The 19577-nt window shown below is 45.9% G+C and overlaps 1 protein-coding gene across 1 annotated transcript in view; it reads right to left on the bottom strand.

Annotated features, from left to right (window-relative positions):
• GPX6 (glutathione peroxidase 6) overlaps window positions 1-5931 on the bottom strand; it is a 9711-nt gene extending 3780 nt beyond the window's left edge. Inside the window, exons 1-2 of the mRNA XM_006737006.3 lie at window positions 5806-5931; window positions 2516-2669 (exon numbers count right to left, since the gene is read on the bottom strand). Coding sequence (XP_006737069.2) covers window positions 2516-2669; window positions 5806-5883 — 232 coding nt within the window. The 5' untranslated portion in view covers window positions 5884-5931. The remainder of the gene's footprint in view (window positions 1-2515; window positions 2670-5805) is intronic.
• Between the last annotated feature and the right edge of the window lie 13646 nt (window positions 5932-19577).

Below are 19577 nucleotides of genomic sequence, written 5' to 3'. Positions count from 1 at the left end.
GGGATCATGACCTGAGCCGAAGGCAGACACTTAACCGACTGAGCCACCCAGGTGCCCCAGGAGGGGCTATTTCAATATAACTTTTCCCTAAATCAAGCAGCCCCCTCTGTATTAGTCCTTTTAGGCTGCTATAACAAATACGATAGACCAGGGGGCTTGTGAACAATAAGAACTTATTTCTCACAGTTCTGGAAGTCCAAGATCATGGTGTTAATATGGTGGGGTTCTAGCAAAGACCCTCTGCTAGGTTGCAGACTTCAGGGTTCTCACTGTGTCCTCCCATGGTGCAAGGGCTGGGGGGTTCTATGCAGTCTCTTTTTATAAAAGCACTAATCCCACTCATGGAGGTTCCACCCTCATGACCTCAACATCTCCTGAAGGCCCCACCTCCTGTTACCATCATATTGGGCACTGGGATTTCAACATATGAATTTTGGAGGGACACAAACATTCAGACCATGGCATCTGCTGACTGTTCATTTTTTTTTTTTCTTTTTAGAGAGACAGTGTGAGCGGGATGGGGAGGGGCAGAGGGAGAGAGAGAATCTTAATCAGGCTTCGCACTGGCTCAATCTCATGATCCTGAGATCAAAACCTGAGCCGAAATCAAGTCGCTTAACCGACTAAGCCACCCAGGAACCCTTGAATGTTAATTTAAAAATACCAAAATTTAGTGAGCCATGTATCTTAGAGGTAAGATTGCAATATACTTAAATTTAAGTGGTGTTAAAAAAAGAAAATTCTTGAATTTCTTATCACTGAAATCCCATTAAGACAAATGGATGGGAAAAAAAGACAAATTGATGGGACTTTATATTTTTGATCAGTTGAATAGATACCAATGTCAACATGTGGAAAATTTTCTTAAAAACTGCTCACATATTATTTTGACTCATTTCTTTGTGGCATCTGGTATAATTAACCTTTTGCATTAATCTTGAAAAAAGCAGAAAAATTAAGTCTGTGCCATGTCAGAAACTGCATTTATCTCTATTACAATCCATCTGAAACTTTAAATAACCTTTTCTGGATCAACATGGAAACCAAATTCTTCCCCATGAGTGCACAAAGAAAGTCCACCTCAGTCATCTAGAAGAAGATCGGGCCACATTTGGAGATGGAGCATCTTTCCAAATAGCCATCACACTAAAGATTACCCACGAGAAAGCTACATTTCCCTCTTTTCTGTCACGGGGGGTGGGGGGGAGCTGTGGAATCCAAGAGCGTTTTCCAAAAGATCCACGATCTGTCCTCTCTGCTGTTGTTCCCAGAAGCCGCCAATGAGAAGGATAAAGGCAGCCCCTTGAAAGCTAGACTCTGGCCTGGGGTCATAGCTAGGGCTTTGTGTTCTCCTGTTAAACAATTTCACAGGGGCACCTGGGTGGCTGTCAGTTAATCACCTTGCCTTCGGCTCAGGTCATGATCCTGAGCCATGATCCCACCATGATCCCAGGGTCCTGGGATGGAGCCCTACATCGGGCCCCTTGCTTAGCAGGAAGCCTGCTTCTCCCTCTCCCTCTGCCACTCCCCCCTGCTTGTGCTCGCACTTTCTCTCTCTGACAAATAAATAAAATCTTAAAAAAAAAACAACCAATTTCACAGGACATCAGTATCACACAACATCATGGTCACAGTGATTATGATAAGTCAAGACAAAAACAAGACCACTCCATAATCATATTTTAACACAGACAAAACATGAACCTTGTCCAAATTGCAAAAATGGCCAAGCATCTCTCTATTCTTGACAATGTAAGTGACTTCTGCTTCTTTACCAGCTAGTTTTAGCGCTTTATTCCTACGACCTTGTAGATATGATTTATTAAGACATATCTGAATCACAGTCACAGAATTCTCCCCATTTCCTCATTTCCTGACAGCATCCAATTCAGTGCAAAGCTTCAATTCCTCGAATCCTTCCCCAAAGCACCTAACACAAGCCCAGATTCTCAGATAAGTTCTTTCTAGCACTTTCTTTTTTTTTTTTTTTAAGATTTTATTTATTTATTTGAGAGAGAGAGAACGAGAGAGAGAGAGCACATGAGAGGGGGGAGGGTCAGAGGGAGAAGCAGACTCCCTGCCGAGCAGGGAGCCCGATGCGGGACTCGATCCCGGGACTCCAGGATCATGACCTGAGCCGAAGGCCGTCGCTTAACCAACTGAGCCACCCAGGCGCCCATTTCTAGCACTTTCTTAATGAGAAGCCCCATGGTTCCCTACAGTACACGTTCTCCCTTAGGGCATCGAGCAACAAACCCCACTTGTTCAGTGATAGGTACGTTCCTGGTGGTCTTTGATTAAATCTTTGGGAGAATCTTATTTCTCAAATCTGGAGATAATTCTCTTGGCCTCCTAAGGAGTGGAGCTGTGACAGGATTTAGGGGGACAGACTCCCATGATCACCTATCCACCCCTCACTCCGCTCCTCCCAATAATAAATTAGGAAAACCTCCGGAATTAGAATAGGGCCATCTGACAAAGCTAGTTCCAGAGGAACTGAAACCTGAGCTCTTACCAGGATACTGAGCTGTCAGGCCTCAGTAGGTGGCCACGTTGACAAAGAGGACGTGCTTGCCCGCATACCGCTTGAACTGAATGTACTCCTCTTCATTGAGGGTGAGGGCTCCGTACTCATAGATGGTGCCCGTCACCCCTTTGTAGCAATCCATCTGGAATGTAACAAAACCACAATGATGTGATAATAAGATAAACAATAACCCCCAGCATGCGTGGACTTTTGCAAAGCGCTCAGAGATCTTTCATGTAACACCTCGAAATTCTAAGAACCAAAGAGACTTTTTCCAGTAATATTTTTAGTTATGGCGAGGCCACCACTAGAACGTGTGTCTTGTAAGTTAAAATCCTATCTGTGTGGGGGGCGCCTGGCTGGCTCAGTCAGTAGGGCGTGCGACTCTTGATCTCGGGGTTGTGAGTACGAGCCCTATGTTGGGTGTAGAGATTACTTAAAAAATAAAATCTTTAAAAAAAGAAAAGCCGGGGGGTGGGCAGGACAAGCACTTTGTGATGATCCCAGCTTTGGTCTCTCAATGGATATCGCCCCGTAAACTGGGATGTAGAATCCCAAGAAAACTGTACAGGAAGGGCTGGACCTCTCTGACTCCGAGGTCAGTTCTGCTCCAGTTTGAAGGGACCTGATACTCAAAAATGCAACCTTTTATTCACAAGATGGCTTTCTATGGCTGGAATTGCCCCCCAAGCAGGCAGCAGTGGTGGACATAGACCTGGACGCCCCCCATAGGCTGCCTTGTTTTTATTTCAGAGAGGGGAGATGGTCTTACAAATGCTGGTCTTTGAGCATCATCTTACACGTCCCAGGGACCCAAAAACAGAGCACTCAGAGCAGTTTGAAGACCCTAACAAGTGTCACCAAGGCATATTAGAAATGCAAGTTCCTGAGACACGTCTCCAAAGAAGACATCCAGATGGCCAACAGACACATGAAAAGATGCTCCACATCATCAGGGAAATACAAATGAAAACCACAATGAGATACCACCTCACACCAGTCAGAATGGCTAAAATTAACGTCAGGAAATGACAGATGCTGGTGGGGATTCGGAGAAAGGGGATCCCTCCTACACTGTTGGTGGGAATGCAAGCTGGTGCAGCCACTCTGGAAAACAGTATGGAGGTTCCTCAAAAAGTTGAAAATAGAGCTACCTTATGACCCAGCAATTGCACTACTGGGTATTTATCCCAAAGATACAAAAATACAGATTCAAAGGAGTACATGCATCCCAATGTTTATAGCAGCATTATCAACAATAGTCAAACTATGAGGAGAGCCCAGATGTCCATCGACATATGACTGGATAAAGAAGATGCAATATATATATGTATATATATATTGTGTGTATATACATATATATATATATATACACACACAATGGAATAGTACTCAGCCATCAAAAAGAATGAAATCTTGACATTTGCAACGACATGGATCGAACTAGAGGGTATTATGCTGAGCAAAATAAGTCAGAGAAAGACAGTTATCGTATGGTTTCACTCATATGTGGAATTTCAGAAACAAAACAGTGGAACATAGGGGAAGGGAAGGAAAAGATAAAATAAGATAAAAACAGAGAGGAAGGCAAACCGTAAGACTCTAGTTAAGAGAACAAACTGAGGGTTGCTGGAGGGGAGGTGGGTGGGGGATGGGCTAGATGGGGGATGGGCATTAAGGAGGGCACCTGCTGTGATGAGCTCTGGGTGTTGTATGTAAGTGACGAATCACTAAATTTTACTCCTGAAACCAATACTTCACTATATGTTAACTAACTTGAATTAAAACAAAAAAAAGAAATGCAAGTCCCTGGTTCTCCTGAGATCCGCTGAATCAGAAACTTTGTGGGTGGGGATTGGAGAAAAGGAACGAAGGCGGGGCTTTGCTTCAGCTCAGCTCCCAGTCTCCAGGCAGAGTTCCTGAGGCATACAGATTTTAACACTTCTACAGCTCCTTTAACATTTTACCACTATAGCTTTGCTCTGGTTAGTGTAACTTCACTTTTGTAACCATAAAACCAGCAATCCTTCAAGCACATGGCCCACTGATAGACATCTTAAGGGTCTCATGACTAATGTTTTACTAGGCAGTAGTAAATAACTTTATCCTAACAGCAGCTAGCCCCTCAAGGTCCTGGAAGCCTTGCTTCCAAATTCCTTAGACATTTATGCTATCCGTAACCACCACTAACTAAAAAGTATGTAATCAGTCACTCCTCACAGCTCCAGTGCAGCTCGTCCTGCCCACGGGTCCTGTCCCCGTGCTATAATAAAGCATCTTTTTGCACTGAAAACGTCTCAGGAAAGCTTTCTTGACTCTTCGCTCACTGCCCCACATCAGGTGGGACCCAGCACCCTGTGCTTTAACAAGCCCCCCAGATGATTCTTGTCTGGGGATCACTGAACTCAACCACGGATATTCTCCACCTTCTATGGGGGCGGGGGGGAGGGAGCCAATAAAAGACATGTAACTGGTTTAAATCCACAAGTGAGGCTGAGTTTTTGAATGAATTTGTCTGGTTTTAAAGTTAAAACCTGTTGGTACCTCACGTCACCCACTGGAATCCCCACCCTGCGTCCTAAGGCAAATACATACTAACGTCTCTTACAGGGTGGCTACTGACCTCCAGGGGGGAGATTTTTTTCCCAAGGGCAACAGGCGATCTAGGGCACCACGGAAACCTAAGAGCAAATCCTCTTACTCTGGTCCGAGCTTTGTTCTCCCCCACTACCGCCCCCACCCCACTCACCACCCCACCTCCCCTAAAATTAAAATTGGCCAACAGCTACCCTGGCCTTCTGGGTTTTATTATCCCCCGGGGGAGGGGGGAAGCCCCTCTTCGCTGACCCTGACACTCCCCAGAGTACATTCCAGCATCAGCTAGCTGCTCTCCCCCTGCCCCGGGTCTCAGCTCCATGAGGAAGCCGGGCAGCCTCCCTCCCTCCCACTCCCCTTGCCCCTGCGTGTCCCGTTTCCCGGACTCACAAGGCTGCCCCGAGCTCAGAGCAAGGGCAGCGGCGGCGGCGGAGGGGCGGGCACGACAGCAGCCTCGGCCCTCCGTCCACCTGCGGCTCCACGACCGCCCGGGGACCGCGAAGGTCGGCGTAAGGGAGTCGGCTTCGCGGAGCCCCCGCCTCGGAGACGCAGCGGCCGGGGTCTGCAGAGCTCGGGAGGCGGGTCCCGGCCTTGGAGAGGACGAGGGAGGACTCCTCGCATCCCCCGAGACCAGGCCCGGCATCAGGTGCTGCAGTCCGCTGGGTCCCCAACGGGACACTCACCTTCATCTTCTGGGTCGGCTGGGCGAGGCGGGCCAGGAACAGCGGGAAAAGCCACCAAGCGCAGAGCTGCGGGAGCATGGCTCGTGCGCCCAGGGCCAGGCGGGTCTGCGGCGCCCGGGGCGCCTCGGCCCCTTTTGAGGCCCTGGTGGGCTCGGAGCCAAGACGCGCGCTCCAATCGCAGAGCAGCGTGCACGCGCGCACACGCACGCACGCGCATGCACCTGCCCCCTCCCCACGGCCCCTCCCCTCCCCACTGGCCTTCTCCGCAGCCCTCGCGCCCCCTCCCCCGGCCGCGCCGCGCCGCCTCCCCTCCCCCAGCCCACGTGCGCTCGGGAGGAGACCTGCACGTGTCCCGGCGGGTGGCGGAGTGGCGGTGGAGGCCTCTCTCCTTGGAACCAGCAGGGCTGTGTCCACCCTCCCCAAGGGGCCCGCGCCTCCTAGGGCTCGCTCCGCACCCACGGAATCAGAATCAGACCGTCCCCCGATGTATATGCACAGTAAAGTTTGAGAATCGTGGTCCCGGGTGACGTTCACCCCCCGTCCCGTCTCTCAAGCTTCCGTCACTGAGTCACAGCACACTGTCTCCTAACGATGAAGCCCGGCCGCGGGGCCAGAGTGTGTCACGCGCTGTGCCCGGCCACCCGTTCCCTGGCCAGGAGCTGGCTGGCGGGGTCCCGCGGGGGGCACATCCGCCGAGGGGAGACACCGGGACAAAGCCCCGACCTGTGAGTCCGGCACGGCCCCGGGCTGCAGTGTCCTTCGCTGCGGTCGTCTCTGCCCCGCTCCCTCCCAAGCCCTGCGGGAGGCCCTGGCAGCGAGCGGAAGGCGACCCCAGCCCGCTGTGAGCGGCCCCCCGGGTTTCACGGCCGGCTGGGCTGTGCCGAAGTCCCTCGTGCCCTGGGGGGATACGCCTTCCTTCGGAGCGCGAAGCCCCTCGCGGCCCGGCGCGGACAGCTTCGCGCACAGGGCGCGCGCGGCTCCTGGAACTGAAGGCGGGCTCGCGTTGAATTCTTGGGAACCCCTTGGAAGCCAAGCCCGCTGTTGGCGCAGATTTCTGAGCTCTTCTCAAAGGCCTGTAAACTGGCCTGGTCGCTGGCGCCCGATCCTGCCTTGCGCGTTCCCAGGGCATTTGCAGAAGGCGCCCTCGGGCACAGACCTAGGCACGCTGCCAGGCTCTTTGGCCTCTCCCCGGTCCCAGTTCACAAAAAGGGCTGGAGCTGAGACTGTGAGGTGACAGAGAGACCACTGACGTCAAGACCTGTGTGTGCCACTGACCAGCTCCTTGACGCAGCCACAGTTCGTGTCTCTGGGCCTTGGTTTTCCCATCTGTAAAATCAGGCTAATTACTGGAGTCGGCCTGCTAGGGCCGCTTTGAGCAGGGATCACTACTCGAAAGGACTCAGACCCGCGCAGGGCGCAGGTAAGCAACCATTCCCACCCTCGGCTTTACGCTTGAGAAAACTGAGGCCGGAGGAAAGCTCGGGACGTAATGGTGAATGAAAGCCAGCCTGGGTTTGCTGCTGTCGATCCCTCGCTCTGCTTCGGTTCCCTGAGACCTGTACACATGCTCGTCTTGCAGTCACGGGGAGACGCTTCACGGCAGCTCAGCGGCAGGTCCAACGGCTGAAGCTCCAACTGCCCAGGCTCCTGCTCCAACGGTCCGGACGAACTTCTGGGCACCGTGGGTCTTGGCCTCCAGCAGCGAGGAGTGAAGGCGTGGAGCGCACACCGGGCAGGAGGAACGTGTCTCTGGTGCGCTGGACGGTATCTTGGAGCTACAATTCCCCTTCCGTCCTCCAGAGCCCGCTTCCCTGACCTGCTTCCAGGAATCTTGCTTTTGCCCGTTCGTTGTCTCCTTCCTTCCCCACACTCTGCCTCTGCTGTATGATTTGTTTTAAAGATTTTATTTATTTATTAGAGAGAGAAGCATGAGGGGGGTGCAGAGGGAGAGGAAGAAGCAGACTCCCCGCTGAGCAGGGAGCCTGCGGGGGGGGGGGGGGGCGGGGGAGGGGGGCGCTCGGTCCCAGGACCCCGGGATCATGACCTGAGCTGAAGGCAGACGCTTCACTGGCTGAGCCCCTCTGTTGTATAATTTTCTAAAGATCAACTTTGTTGATCACTCTTATGTTAAAAATGCTTTGGTTCCTCCCTAATTCTTAAACCGTTAATTTGAAATTCTCCCATGGCGCACTCTGATGTGACACTGGACAAATTTCCAGGCGTATACTTCCCTCCATAAATGTTATGTTTCTGGCCTATTGAACTGGCTCCATCACCCAAAATCCACCCACTGAGGTGTCAATTCTTGACATTTTAGGTAAAATCTGAGCCAATACTTTGGGATCCTTCCTGAAAGATTTCTTGATATGTTAATGACCTATTTTTATTCAAACTGATAGAACACAATTTTATCAAACGAGACTTCAGAGGTAACCTCTGAGTAACCGAGTCACAGATCAGATCCTGAACAGCTTGACCAGGCTCTGAATTGGACCCAAGATAGGCCTGCTGCCTTTCACAAGTAGCCGAGGGCAGCAAAGGGTGAGACTCAGATCAGTTTGTCTCAGTCACTGTTTCTGTGACCCAGTCAAGATGGAGCAGTTTTTAAAGGACATAAGCGGGAGTCCTAAGGCAAGCAATGATCTGCACCAGGTTCTAGGGTGTTGTGGGCTGAACTATGTTCCCCCCAAAAGATACATTGAAGTCCTAACCCTCTGTACTTTGGAATGTGACCTTATTTTAAAATAGGATAAAATAGGATTGCTGCCAGTGTTATTAGTTAAGATGAGGTCATAGTAGAGGAGGCTCTTCGTAAGAAGAGCGTCGTGTGAGGCTGTCCCGTGAAGACGGGGACAGAGATTGAAGTTAGGCTGCCACGAGCTAAGGATGGTCTGGGGCCACCAGACATGGGAAGAGGCAAGGAAGGCTCCTTCCCAACAGGCTGCAGAGGGAGCAGGGCCAAGGAGATGCCTAGCTTTCAGGACCGTGAGACAATACATTGCCATGTTCTCAGCCACTTAGTTTGTGGCCCTTTGTTCGAGCAGCTCTCAGAAACACACAGTAAGCTTCCATTCAGAGATAAGAACTCCATTCTCTCTGACTGCTTTCCACTTTCTTCCATTCCCTACTGTCTGTCCCCATGCTCACCACAAGGTTCCTTCAGTCTCAGTCTCTTTGATCAAAAAGGAAACAGAACTCTGTATGGCTTCCATACATGCCTTCATCCTAGTTCCAGAACAAAACTACTTCTTTGTTTACCTGAACCCCAACTTAGAGATTCGAGTCTCTGCTACCTGAAAGATTTTTCGGTTCAGTCCATCTTCCCAGGTACGTGGGGGCCGCCCTCGCCTGACTCCGGGGATCTCCTTCTCTGCCCTGCAAGTGACAGACACAGGCTGCTGTTGCGGGTCCGCCATGTTTGTAACGCCCATTCTGGTGTATTGTAAACCGCCTTTTCTCATTCATCATCTCATATCCTCCTCACCACCAGAGGACAGATGCGGCCGGAGAAGCAGCTTTCCCTGAATTTACAAACGTGAGAGTACGATTTAAAAATATAAAGTTACTTGACATCAAATCTAAATTTTTGTTTTTTAATCTCCTTTGACGTCTTTAAATCCATTAACTACACGTATTGAGAATTTGAGGAGAGTGATGATTTTGCTGTATTTTGTTGTTGTTGCTGTTACATTTTTTTAAAAAAAATATTTATTTCTTTTAGAGAGAGTGCACAAATGGGAGGAGGGGCAGAGGAAGAGAATCTCAAGCAGACTCCCCACTGAGCACTGAGCACAGAGCCTGACTCTGGGCTCCATCTCATGACCCTGAGATCATGACCTGAGCCAAAATCGAGAGTCAAACACTCAACCCACTGAGCCGCCCAGACCCCCCTGCTATTACATTTCTGTCCAAGTCTCTGTGTACTATTGCCTTATCCTTGAGGACGCCTTGGATCCAGGCTGGCTATGGCCCTAATCCAGAGCCTTCTCGAAGGCAGCCAGTCCTGAAACAACATCCTCCTGGAGGCTTTGCACTGCTGCCCACGTTCCCACCTTCATCTGCTCCACCAGATAATTCTAGTGTTTGGTGAGGCAAAGGGGACAGCATGTACAGAGGAATGTGCTCCTTCTCAGGGAGTGCCAATGTCCATTATCCCCACCTTCGTGTTCCAGGAAGATGCCCCCGAGTCCACACACAACCATGGGTGTCTGAGACAACGTTGGCACCCACAAGACCTAAGCAACTTCTCTGCCATAGAACCAGCCGTCCTAGAGCTTCTGTGACTTGGCCTTTCTCCTCCCTGCGAAGGAAGGAATATGTCATCTCATCAACACGCAAGTCAAAAATCCAACTATTACCTGGGGCAGGGGTTTGGGACTATAAGATGACCACCTTCACTGCCTTTGACACTTCATATCTTTTAATATTTCCACATCTTTTAAGAGGTGCAGATCTCTTGGTGATTTAATTTGACCAACTTCCACCTTGAGAAGACTGGGGAGAAAAAGTATTGGCTGAGAAAACTCTAAACTTTTTTTTTTTTTTAAAGATTTTATTTATTTATTTGACAGAGAGAGATACAGCGAGAGCAGGAACACAAACAGGGGGAGTGGGAGAGGGAGAAGCAGGCTTCCCGCCGAGCAGGGAGCCCGATGCGGGACTCGATCCCAGGACCCTGGGATCATGACCTGAGCCGAAGGCAGACGCCCAACGACTGAGCCACCCAGGCGCCCCACTCTAAATTTTTAATGCCTGAATGTTTCAGTTTCTTCAATTCACATATGGCCTTTCAGAGGCCCAGAAAGTGGCGCGATTGATCCTTCTGACCTCGGGTAGCCTTACCGAAAAACACAAGCACTGACCTCTGTCCCTGTAGCCATCAAGTCAAGTCAGGGGCAACAAACAGAAGCTGGGAAGCGTCCCTTCTTCCTGTGAATTCTCACTGCCAACGGTTCACACCGAGCTCTAGCCTAGGAGGTCCCTGCAGCTCTCAGCCTATCTCGGGGCAACTCTGCGTCTGCCTGGATCTGACCTGCAAAAGCAAAGTCAGTAGAAACAACAGATGCTGGAGGAATTGGGTGCCAGAGTGAGAATGGGGAGAAGTTAGAGGAGAAATAGGGGAGTGATGAAGGGAGAGGAGAGATAAAGGGAAGAAGGAGGGAAGGAAAGAACAAAGTATGATGGACAAAAAGGGAGGAGAATCAGTCTTATTGACTCTGTGTTTAGTAGTATCAGGAATATTTAGGTAGATTTTCTTACTGAAGCATCACCAAAATAACCATCAGGTTAATATTTTCTCCATTTTATAAGTAAGGATATAAAGACAGAGTAAAAATAAATAGCTTCTCAAGTTACAGACCTAGTAATATGTCAAGCTGAGATTCACCCTCAACTATGTTCTGATCCCAAATCCAGACTCTGTGGTAGCCTAAATAATAGCCCCCAAAGATACCAGGTGTTAATCCCCGGAACCCAGATGTTATCTTTTATGGCAAAGATTTTGCAGATGTGATTAAGTTAAGGATCTTGGGATAAAGGGATTATCCTGGATTATCTGGGTGGGCACTAAATACAATCACACATATTCTTAGGGGAGGAAAGCAGGGGAGATTTTACTAAGAAGGCAGGAGAGATACGACAGCGGAAGCCAGAGGTTGGAGTGGTGCCAGAAAGGGGTCATGAATCCTTCTTTCAGTTTCCCACAACATGATCCTCCTTTCCTTCTGAGTCCTTGCCAGAAGCAGCCTTTAATATGCATATTTCTGCAACAGTTAGGTCAAGGCATTCTAGGCTTTTTCTATCATACACCTCAAGATTCTTCAAGTCTCTACACATAACCCATTTTCAAAGCCACTTTGGGATATATATATAGATATATAGATATCTATGTCTATTTATTTATATCTATATTTATCTCCTGTTAAGTATACAAATAACTACATCAATATATCTGTATTTATGTTTATATATAGAGAGATAGACAGAGAGAGATTTATTATAAGGAATTGGCTCACCTGATTATGGAGGCTGAGAAGTTCCAAGATCTGCTATCAGCAAGCTGGGAACCCAGGAGAGCTGATGTAGTCCCTGTCTGAGTCTGAAGGCTTGAGAACCCGGGGAGCTGATGTTATAAGTTCCACTCTGAGTCTGAAGGCAGAGGACTAATATCCCAACTCAAATACACCATTCTTTCTTACTCAGCCTTTTTTTCTATTTAGACCTTCAACAGATGAGATGACGTCCACCCACATCATGGAGAACAACCTGCTTTACTCATTCTACCAATTTAAATGTTACTTGTATCTGGAAACACTCTCACAGACTCAGAAATATGTTCAACCAAGTATATGGGCACCCCAGGACCCAATCAAGTTGACATAAAAAAATTAACCATCGTGGTAAATGCATTATGGAGATTGATTATGTAAACAACATCTTTCTCTTCATATATTTAGATAGGTAATATGTATCTCTGTTTGATCACACCAGTAATATACCATATAATTATATAATTCAAGAGTGTGGATATAGTGTTATAAAATTCTAAGGTCTTTACATTGCCTAGAAAGAGAGGGGGGAAAGGCAAAGTATTCATGACTAGAATCTGATATATCCCAGGTGCATTTTGTAATCTAAAAGAACGATCAAAGTGTATATAACCACCAACCTTATGGCAGTGGAGGAGGGGGAGTAAACATATACCAAACAGTTCAAAAGAAACCTAGAAAGAGAGAATATGGGATAGAGAACAGAAGAGAAAAATTTCACACCTAACACAGAAAAATATATAATGCTTGAAAGTAAAAGGATGGGAAAGAGCTACTAAGCATAAATAAACCAAAATAAAATTAGCTGTGTTGTTTTGAGATAAGGTAGACTTTAAGAAATGGATGGCCAAGGATTTAGAGAAAGTTTTTGTAATGATTAAGCATACAATTCACCAGGAAGATAATAGTTACTCTAAATTTGTAAGCACCTAATAACATAACTAATAATATATAAATTAAAAATTGACAGAAATCTGCAGAGAAAATAAATCTGCACATCACAGTGGAAGACTTTAACATACGTTTTTTAGTAATAGAACAAGTAGGAATGAGTAATGATAGGTGAGATTTAATCAGTGTGTTTATCAAATTAGACCTAGCAGACATATATAGAGCATCCAACAACTGCAGGGTACAAAATATTTTAAAGCAAACTTGGAATATTTACAAAAATTGACCATATGCTGGGCTACAAACCAACTATCTATACATTTCAAAAGACTGAAATGATACAGACCATATTCTCTGACCACAGGCAATTAATCTGTTATTCAACTAACAAATAACTAGACTATTCCTATATGCATGGAAACTAAAGACGATACCATAAAAAAATGTATGTTTATAAGATGACATCAGAATGGAAATTATAAAATATTTTTTCCTGGAAGAAAAAAGTTTTATGCTTTGAAAATACATCTCACATTGGTTGGGCCTCTGCCTCAGAGTAGGGGCCTCCAACGCTAATAGCTTTCCAATGTGTCCTTGATTTCCTTCAGATAATGGGCTGTTTTTCTACCTCTCCTCCATTCTTATGTCCTCCATGGCCTGCTTCTGGACTCTAGGAAGTATTTTGAGCTGAATGATAAATAAACTATTACGGCAAACATTCTGGGCTGCACACATGGGATGCATGGAGGAAATTAAAGAAAATGGAAGGAAGGAACTGTTAAGGGTAGAAGCGAGAACTAATGAAATAGAAAAGAGGCTGATTTAATAAAAAACTTTTTAAAAAGATTACTGTTACTGGTAACTCTGTGGCAAAAGTGATCAAGAAAAACAGAGAGAAAGCACAAATAGCTAATATTAGAAGTGGAAAAAGAAAGGGCCTAGCTGGCTCAGTTGGTGGAGCATGTAACTCTTGATCTTGAGGTTGTGAGTTCAAGCCCCACGTTGGGGGTGGAGTTCCCTTGATAATAATAAAAAAAGAAATGGACAAGGAGACATCACCTCAGATTCTACAGGGGGTAAGAACACATATCATGAACAATTTGCTGATGAATATATGAATTTATGAGTTTAAATGAAATGGGCAAATTAGTAAAAGGATATAACTGTATCTTTTCCATATTTATTTCTGTAATAAATACAAAATATGAACAATAATTCAATGCTTAAAGATATTTGATTTATTTTTAAAAAAACTTCCACAAAGAATTTTCCAGGTATAGATGACTCCACTGGTAAATTCTACCAAATATTTAAGGAAGGACTAATCATGAGCTTACAAAAAATCTTCCAGAGGATAACAAAAGAAAGAGTCCTGAATCATGTTACGAGAATAGTGTAGCCATACTGTCAAAATGTGACAAGGACATTACGAGAAAGAAAAACCATAGGCTCAATCTTTTTCATGAACGTAGTTACAAAAATCCTATACAAAATCTTAGTAAACCAACGAAGCAATATAGAGTTGTATTTCTCCCCCCAGGAAAGCAAAAATGGTTTAACATTCAAAGTCAAGCAATTAATATACCATTTTAGCAAAATAATGTCACATGGTCATCTCAATATGTACTTCAAAAAGTATGTGATAAAATTCAGCATTGGTTCATATTTTAAACTCATAGCAAGCTGAGAATAGAAGAGACCTTTTCTACCTGATAGAGGATCTAACACAGATCCACAACAAATATCATACTTAATGGTGAAATACTTCATCATTACCCCCTGAAATAATAGTTAAGGAAAGGATGTCTTTGTTACTCCTCAATTCAATAATGTATTGGCAGAATTAGATAGTGAATTTAAGGCAAAAGAGGGAAATTTAATGTACAAAGATTAGAAACAAATGAAATTGTCATTAGTATACCCTGTGAACATATAATTTAAAAAGAAACTAGCAATAAATTATTAATATTTTATGACTTTAGCAAAGTTGTTAGATAAAAAATTAATACAAAATTCACTATATTTCTATATACTTTTCATAAACCACTAAAATTAAGCTTAATTGTTAAAAATAACACAATCAAATACTCAGCAGTAAAGTTAGCAAAAGATGTCCTAGATTGCTTTGATGAGAAATGTAAGTCTTAACTGGTACATGTTTGAGGAGTCCTAAATTAATTTTTAGTATACACGTTAATGAATGAGTCAATGATGTAAGAATGTCATTTCTACCCAAACCATTCTGTAGATTCAATGCGATCCCAAGCAAAGTCCCAAATTTCCTAAATTCCTAAATTTCTGTGGAATTTGAAAAAATGATTAAGAAATTTCAACGTGGCTAGAATTGAAGACACAAGAAACAACACAAGTGTTAATGAGGATGCGGAAAATGCAGAACCCTCTTACACTGTTGGTGGGAATGCAAGCTGGTGCAGCCACTCTGGAAAACAGTATGGAGGTTCCTCAAAAAGTTAAAAATGGGACTACCCTATAATCCAGTAGTTGCACTACTGGGTATCTACCCCCAAAATACAAAAACACTAAATCAAAGGGATATATACACATTGGTGTTTATGGCAGCATTATTTATAGTAGACAAGTTATGGAAGCAGCCCAAGCGTCCATCGATAGATGAATGGATATAGAAGATGTGTTGTTTCTCTCTCACTCTACACACACACACACACACACACTCACGCATACACAGGAATACTACTCAGCCATTACAAAGAATGAAATCTTGCCATTTGCAACAACATGGATGGAACTAGAGGGTATTATGCTAAGTGAAATAAGTCAGTCAGAGAAAGACAAATACCATAAGATCTCATTCATATGTGGAATTTAAGAAACAAAACAAACAAAGGAGAAAAAAAGAGACACATCAAGAAACAGACTCTTAACTCTAGAGAACAGACTGAGGGTCACCAGAGGGGTGGTGGGTGGGGGAATGGGGGAAATAGGTCGTGGGGATTAAAAGGACACTTCATGATGAACACTGAGTAATGTATAGAATTGCTGAATCACTATATTGTACACCTGAAATGAATATAACACTGTATGTTAACTATACTGGAATAAAAACGTAAAAACTTAAATATTAAAAAACCTGGAAAAAAAGAAATTTAAATACAAGTGCAAATGGTCAAAAATAGTCGAGACTTTTGAGGGGGGGTAGGAGAACTTGCTTATAAAATATAATTGCAGGGGCACCTGGGTGGCTCAGTTGGTTAAGCGACTGCCTTCGGCTCAGGTCATGATCCTGGAGTCCCGGGATCGAGTCCCGCATCGGGCTCCCTGCTCAGCAGGGAGTCTGCTTCTCCCTCTGACCCTCCTCCCTCTCATGCTCTCTGTCTTTCATTCTCTCTCAAATAAATAAATAAAATCTTTAAAAAAAATAAATAAATAAATAAAATAAAATATAATTGCACATTAAAAGCTACATTAAACATTGCTAATTTTAAGGACGACCAGAGCAATGGAAAGAAATAGAAACAGACGTGCACATCGGAACACTTGACTTATGACAGAGCACGCTGCAAAGTAATAGAAAAAGAAAGGATGGTTTTTTAAACAAATAGTGACGATTCAATTGGATATCCATCAGGAAAAAAATTAAAATATTACCTCTACCTTATGTCATATACAAAATCTCTGTCCATTCAAGTCTTTGACCTCACTTCCAAAATAAGAAATATAAGAGACCCAGATAAATAGCACTGATTGAGGAAACAATGAGACAAACAAAAATATGGGCTATGCCTCGGGACAACTGGACTTGTATTTTCAAAGATGCCCTAAAAAAAAGCACTTTAGTGGGATGGTTCTAGATTTAAAGTAAAAGATGTGAAAAATACATTAGCAATCAGTATCAAAACGTGAACCTTGAATGAATCCCAGTTTGAACGAAAATTATAGTCAGTTTAGGAACTGTTGGATGATTTTGATTATGGAGTGAATGTTAGAAAATTTTAGAGTTTTTTACTGATATTTGAGGAGGAATCAGATATCTTTTAGGTAGAAAATATTTTTAAATGACTAAAGAAACTTATGAAATTCTGCTCATCCAATTCATCAGAGTGCAGGTGCTTATAATATTTTGTTCAACATATGTAGCTATTATGCAGAGGGGTTTGTCAGGATCACAAGTACATAGATGTGTCAAAGAAGGAGATAATACATTTAAAATACGTGTACACTATTTATTTAGTGGGAGAAAAAATGAAGCTGATTTTTTTCTTTTCCTTTTTTTCAGGGAAGAGTGAGCATTCCCATTAGGTTGGAGCTCATTTAGCCAAGACAGGGGGTTACGGGAGGGGTCATGTCAGGAAAGGCAGGCTAAAGCCTTGGCCTGAAGTGTTTGAACGGTTCTGCCGAGAAGTATGGACTTGATCACATTGGCACAAAGAGCATGAAGCTCAATGAACGTGGAGAGCCGAGTAACAGGATCAACCAGAAAAGCCCGCTTGTGCTTTTCTGCTGACCGACCACGTATTTCCACGAGTTCGCTGGGCAGGTGATTCCTCTTCTTGGATCTCCAGCAAAGACACGCTGGGTACTTTAGAAGTGTCGTCTCCTTGTTTTAGCATGCTGAGCTTGGTTAGTCTAGGTCCCAGGGAAGCCGTGGCACATGTGTAGATGAGTGTACAGAGGCCTTATTATAAACGTGTTGCTTGTATGAGGTCATCGATCCCAGAACTGTTCTGTCCACCACGCTTCAATGCCACAGACATATAAAAGCACGGAGTGTTATTTAAGTGCACTAATCCTGAGTTCAGGAGACGGATGAGGGTGCTGCTCCTTCAGCGGGTACATATGGGGCCTCGGACCCGCACAGCGGCGGCCTTACAGAAGGGCTGTGGTTTTTCAGACTGGGGCCCAAACCAATAGCCAGTGATGAGAGAGAAACTCTGAGCTTCCAGCGCTATCTGTCATTGTTTCAAAGCCTCTGAATAAACGGGAAACTGGCAGAATATTACTTGGCCAGAACATCTACTCCTATCAGTTTCTGGATGAAACCCACATCATCCTCAGAGGAAAAGATTTTCTGTTCCTGGTGTTTTAAACAAACCAACATAGCTATAGACAGCAATGAGTATTGAGGAATCAGGGACCCCTTGATATTATGACCAAAGTGTGTACTGTCATTTTCTAGAGAGAGTGAGAAGGAGCCCATCGTTTTCAATAGATCTGTAAAACTGCTTACGTTTTACCAACTACTACTCTCAAACATCTAGAGATCTACTTATTCATTCAACAAATGTTTATTAAGACCCTCAAAAATACAGGTGGGTGCATTTTAGACAAATCAAAGTAACCTGCACCCATGGATTAGGTATACCACAAATCGGCACACATGTATTTCATCAAATATTTCATTAAATAAGCAGGAAAGTGACAGACTTCGATAAGCCCTGCCAAGAAAACTGCAGATGGTGTCACACAGCGGAACCCGGAGTGAACCGGGTCTCCCCGTGGAGGGGAGAAGCGGGGTGAGACCTGAACCAGGGGGAGATGCGATTCGGAGGAAGAAGCGGGTGGGGAAGGGGTGGGAAGGGGCCCAGGCTGTCGGCAGCCTGCGTGGAGACCCGCGTGAGAGCGAGCCTTGCGCGCTGGAGAAGCCCGGACAGGCCAGTGTGGCGGGGGCACGAGCCCTAAAGCGGGTCGGGAACAAGCGGGGCTCAGATTCCTAGGCCTCGTCACCATCCTGACCCTGTAAGTGCTCTGAGCAGCTCTGGGAAGTCCAAGTGGGGAAACACGGCCATAGATTTAACAGCCTATTTTTTTTTAATCTTTTTTTTTTTTAAAGATTTTATTTATTTATTTGACAGAGAGGGGCAGTGAGAGAGGGAACACAAGCAGGGGGAGGGGAGAGGGAGAAGCGGGCTTCCTGCGGAACAGGGAGCCCGATGCGGGGCTCGATCCCAGGACCCCGGGATCACGACCTGAGCCGAAGGCAGACGCTTAACGACTGAGCCACCCAGGCGCCCCTAACAGCCCATTTTTTAAGTTCCCTCGGCCGGCTGCATAGGAAAGGTACCGTCGAGGCCAAAAATCGAGGCAGGCAGGTCATTTCTTCCTCCCTTCAGTAGTTCATCCAGCCGTTCTGCGACCGGGTCGCTCGGTTCTGGTCCCAGATGCACCGAAGAACTGCAGACCCCAGACCGGAATGGGGAGATAGTTTACAGAGTAGGTAAGTCTAGTACACGGTTAAGAGGGAAAGCCCACCGACGCCGGACGAGAGCAGCAACGGCCCCAAGGAGCGGAGCTGCAGCCTTGTAAGCCCGCTTTCCGTGCAGGGACGTTCGGTTCTGATCGACGTGTTTGATCGACAGCTGGCGGTTGTCGCACATTCGGCTTCTGCGCATGCGTCTACCCACGCGGCGCTCTGTCCCTATCGTGTTTATGTACTGTGTATTCGTGAGTTTCTAACAGGCTTTTGCTGTGACCTTAGGGCACGTTGCGCCTTTTGTGCGCGTGCTCCGCTCTTGGAGTCCCCTGTGGCCTCTGGCCAGGCGTCCCGTCCCGTTAGCCCGCAGGGGTGCCTCCCGGGCTGCGGCGAGCACCAGCTCCGTCCCTCCCGGCTCCCGGCTAAGTAACCGCGTCGCAGTGCGGAAGCCAGCGGACCTTCGAACGCGGCCTGATTCCTTCATGTACATGCTAATCTGTATATGCTTACAACTTTCAGAAGGTTTTTTTCTTAAGATTTTATTTATTTGACAGAGAGAGGCACAGCGAGAGAGGAAACACAAGCAGGGGGAGCGGGAGAGGGAGAAGCAGGGGGAGCGGGAGAGGGAGAAGCAGGGGGAGTTGGAGAGGGAGAAGCAGGGGGAG

This window comes from Leptonychotes weddellii, chromosome 8 (assembly GCF_054177405.1).
Source record: "Leptonychotes weddellii isolate Sample4059 chromosome 8, ASM5417740v2, whole genome shotgun sequence".
In the NCBI taxonomy this organism is placed as follows: domain Eukaryota; kingdom Metazoa; phylum Chordata; class Mammalia; order Carnivora; family Phocidae; genus Leptonychotes; species Leptonychotes weddellii.
The sequence above is the reverse complement of the archived record's forward strand: the minus strand, read 5'-3'. Positions and strand labels throughout refer to the sequence as shown.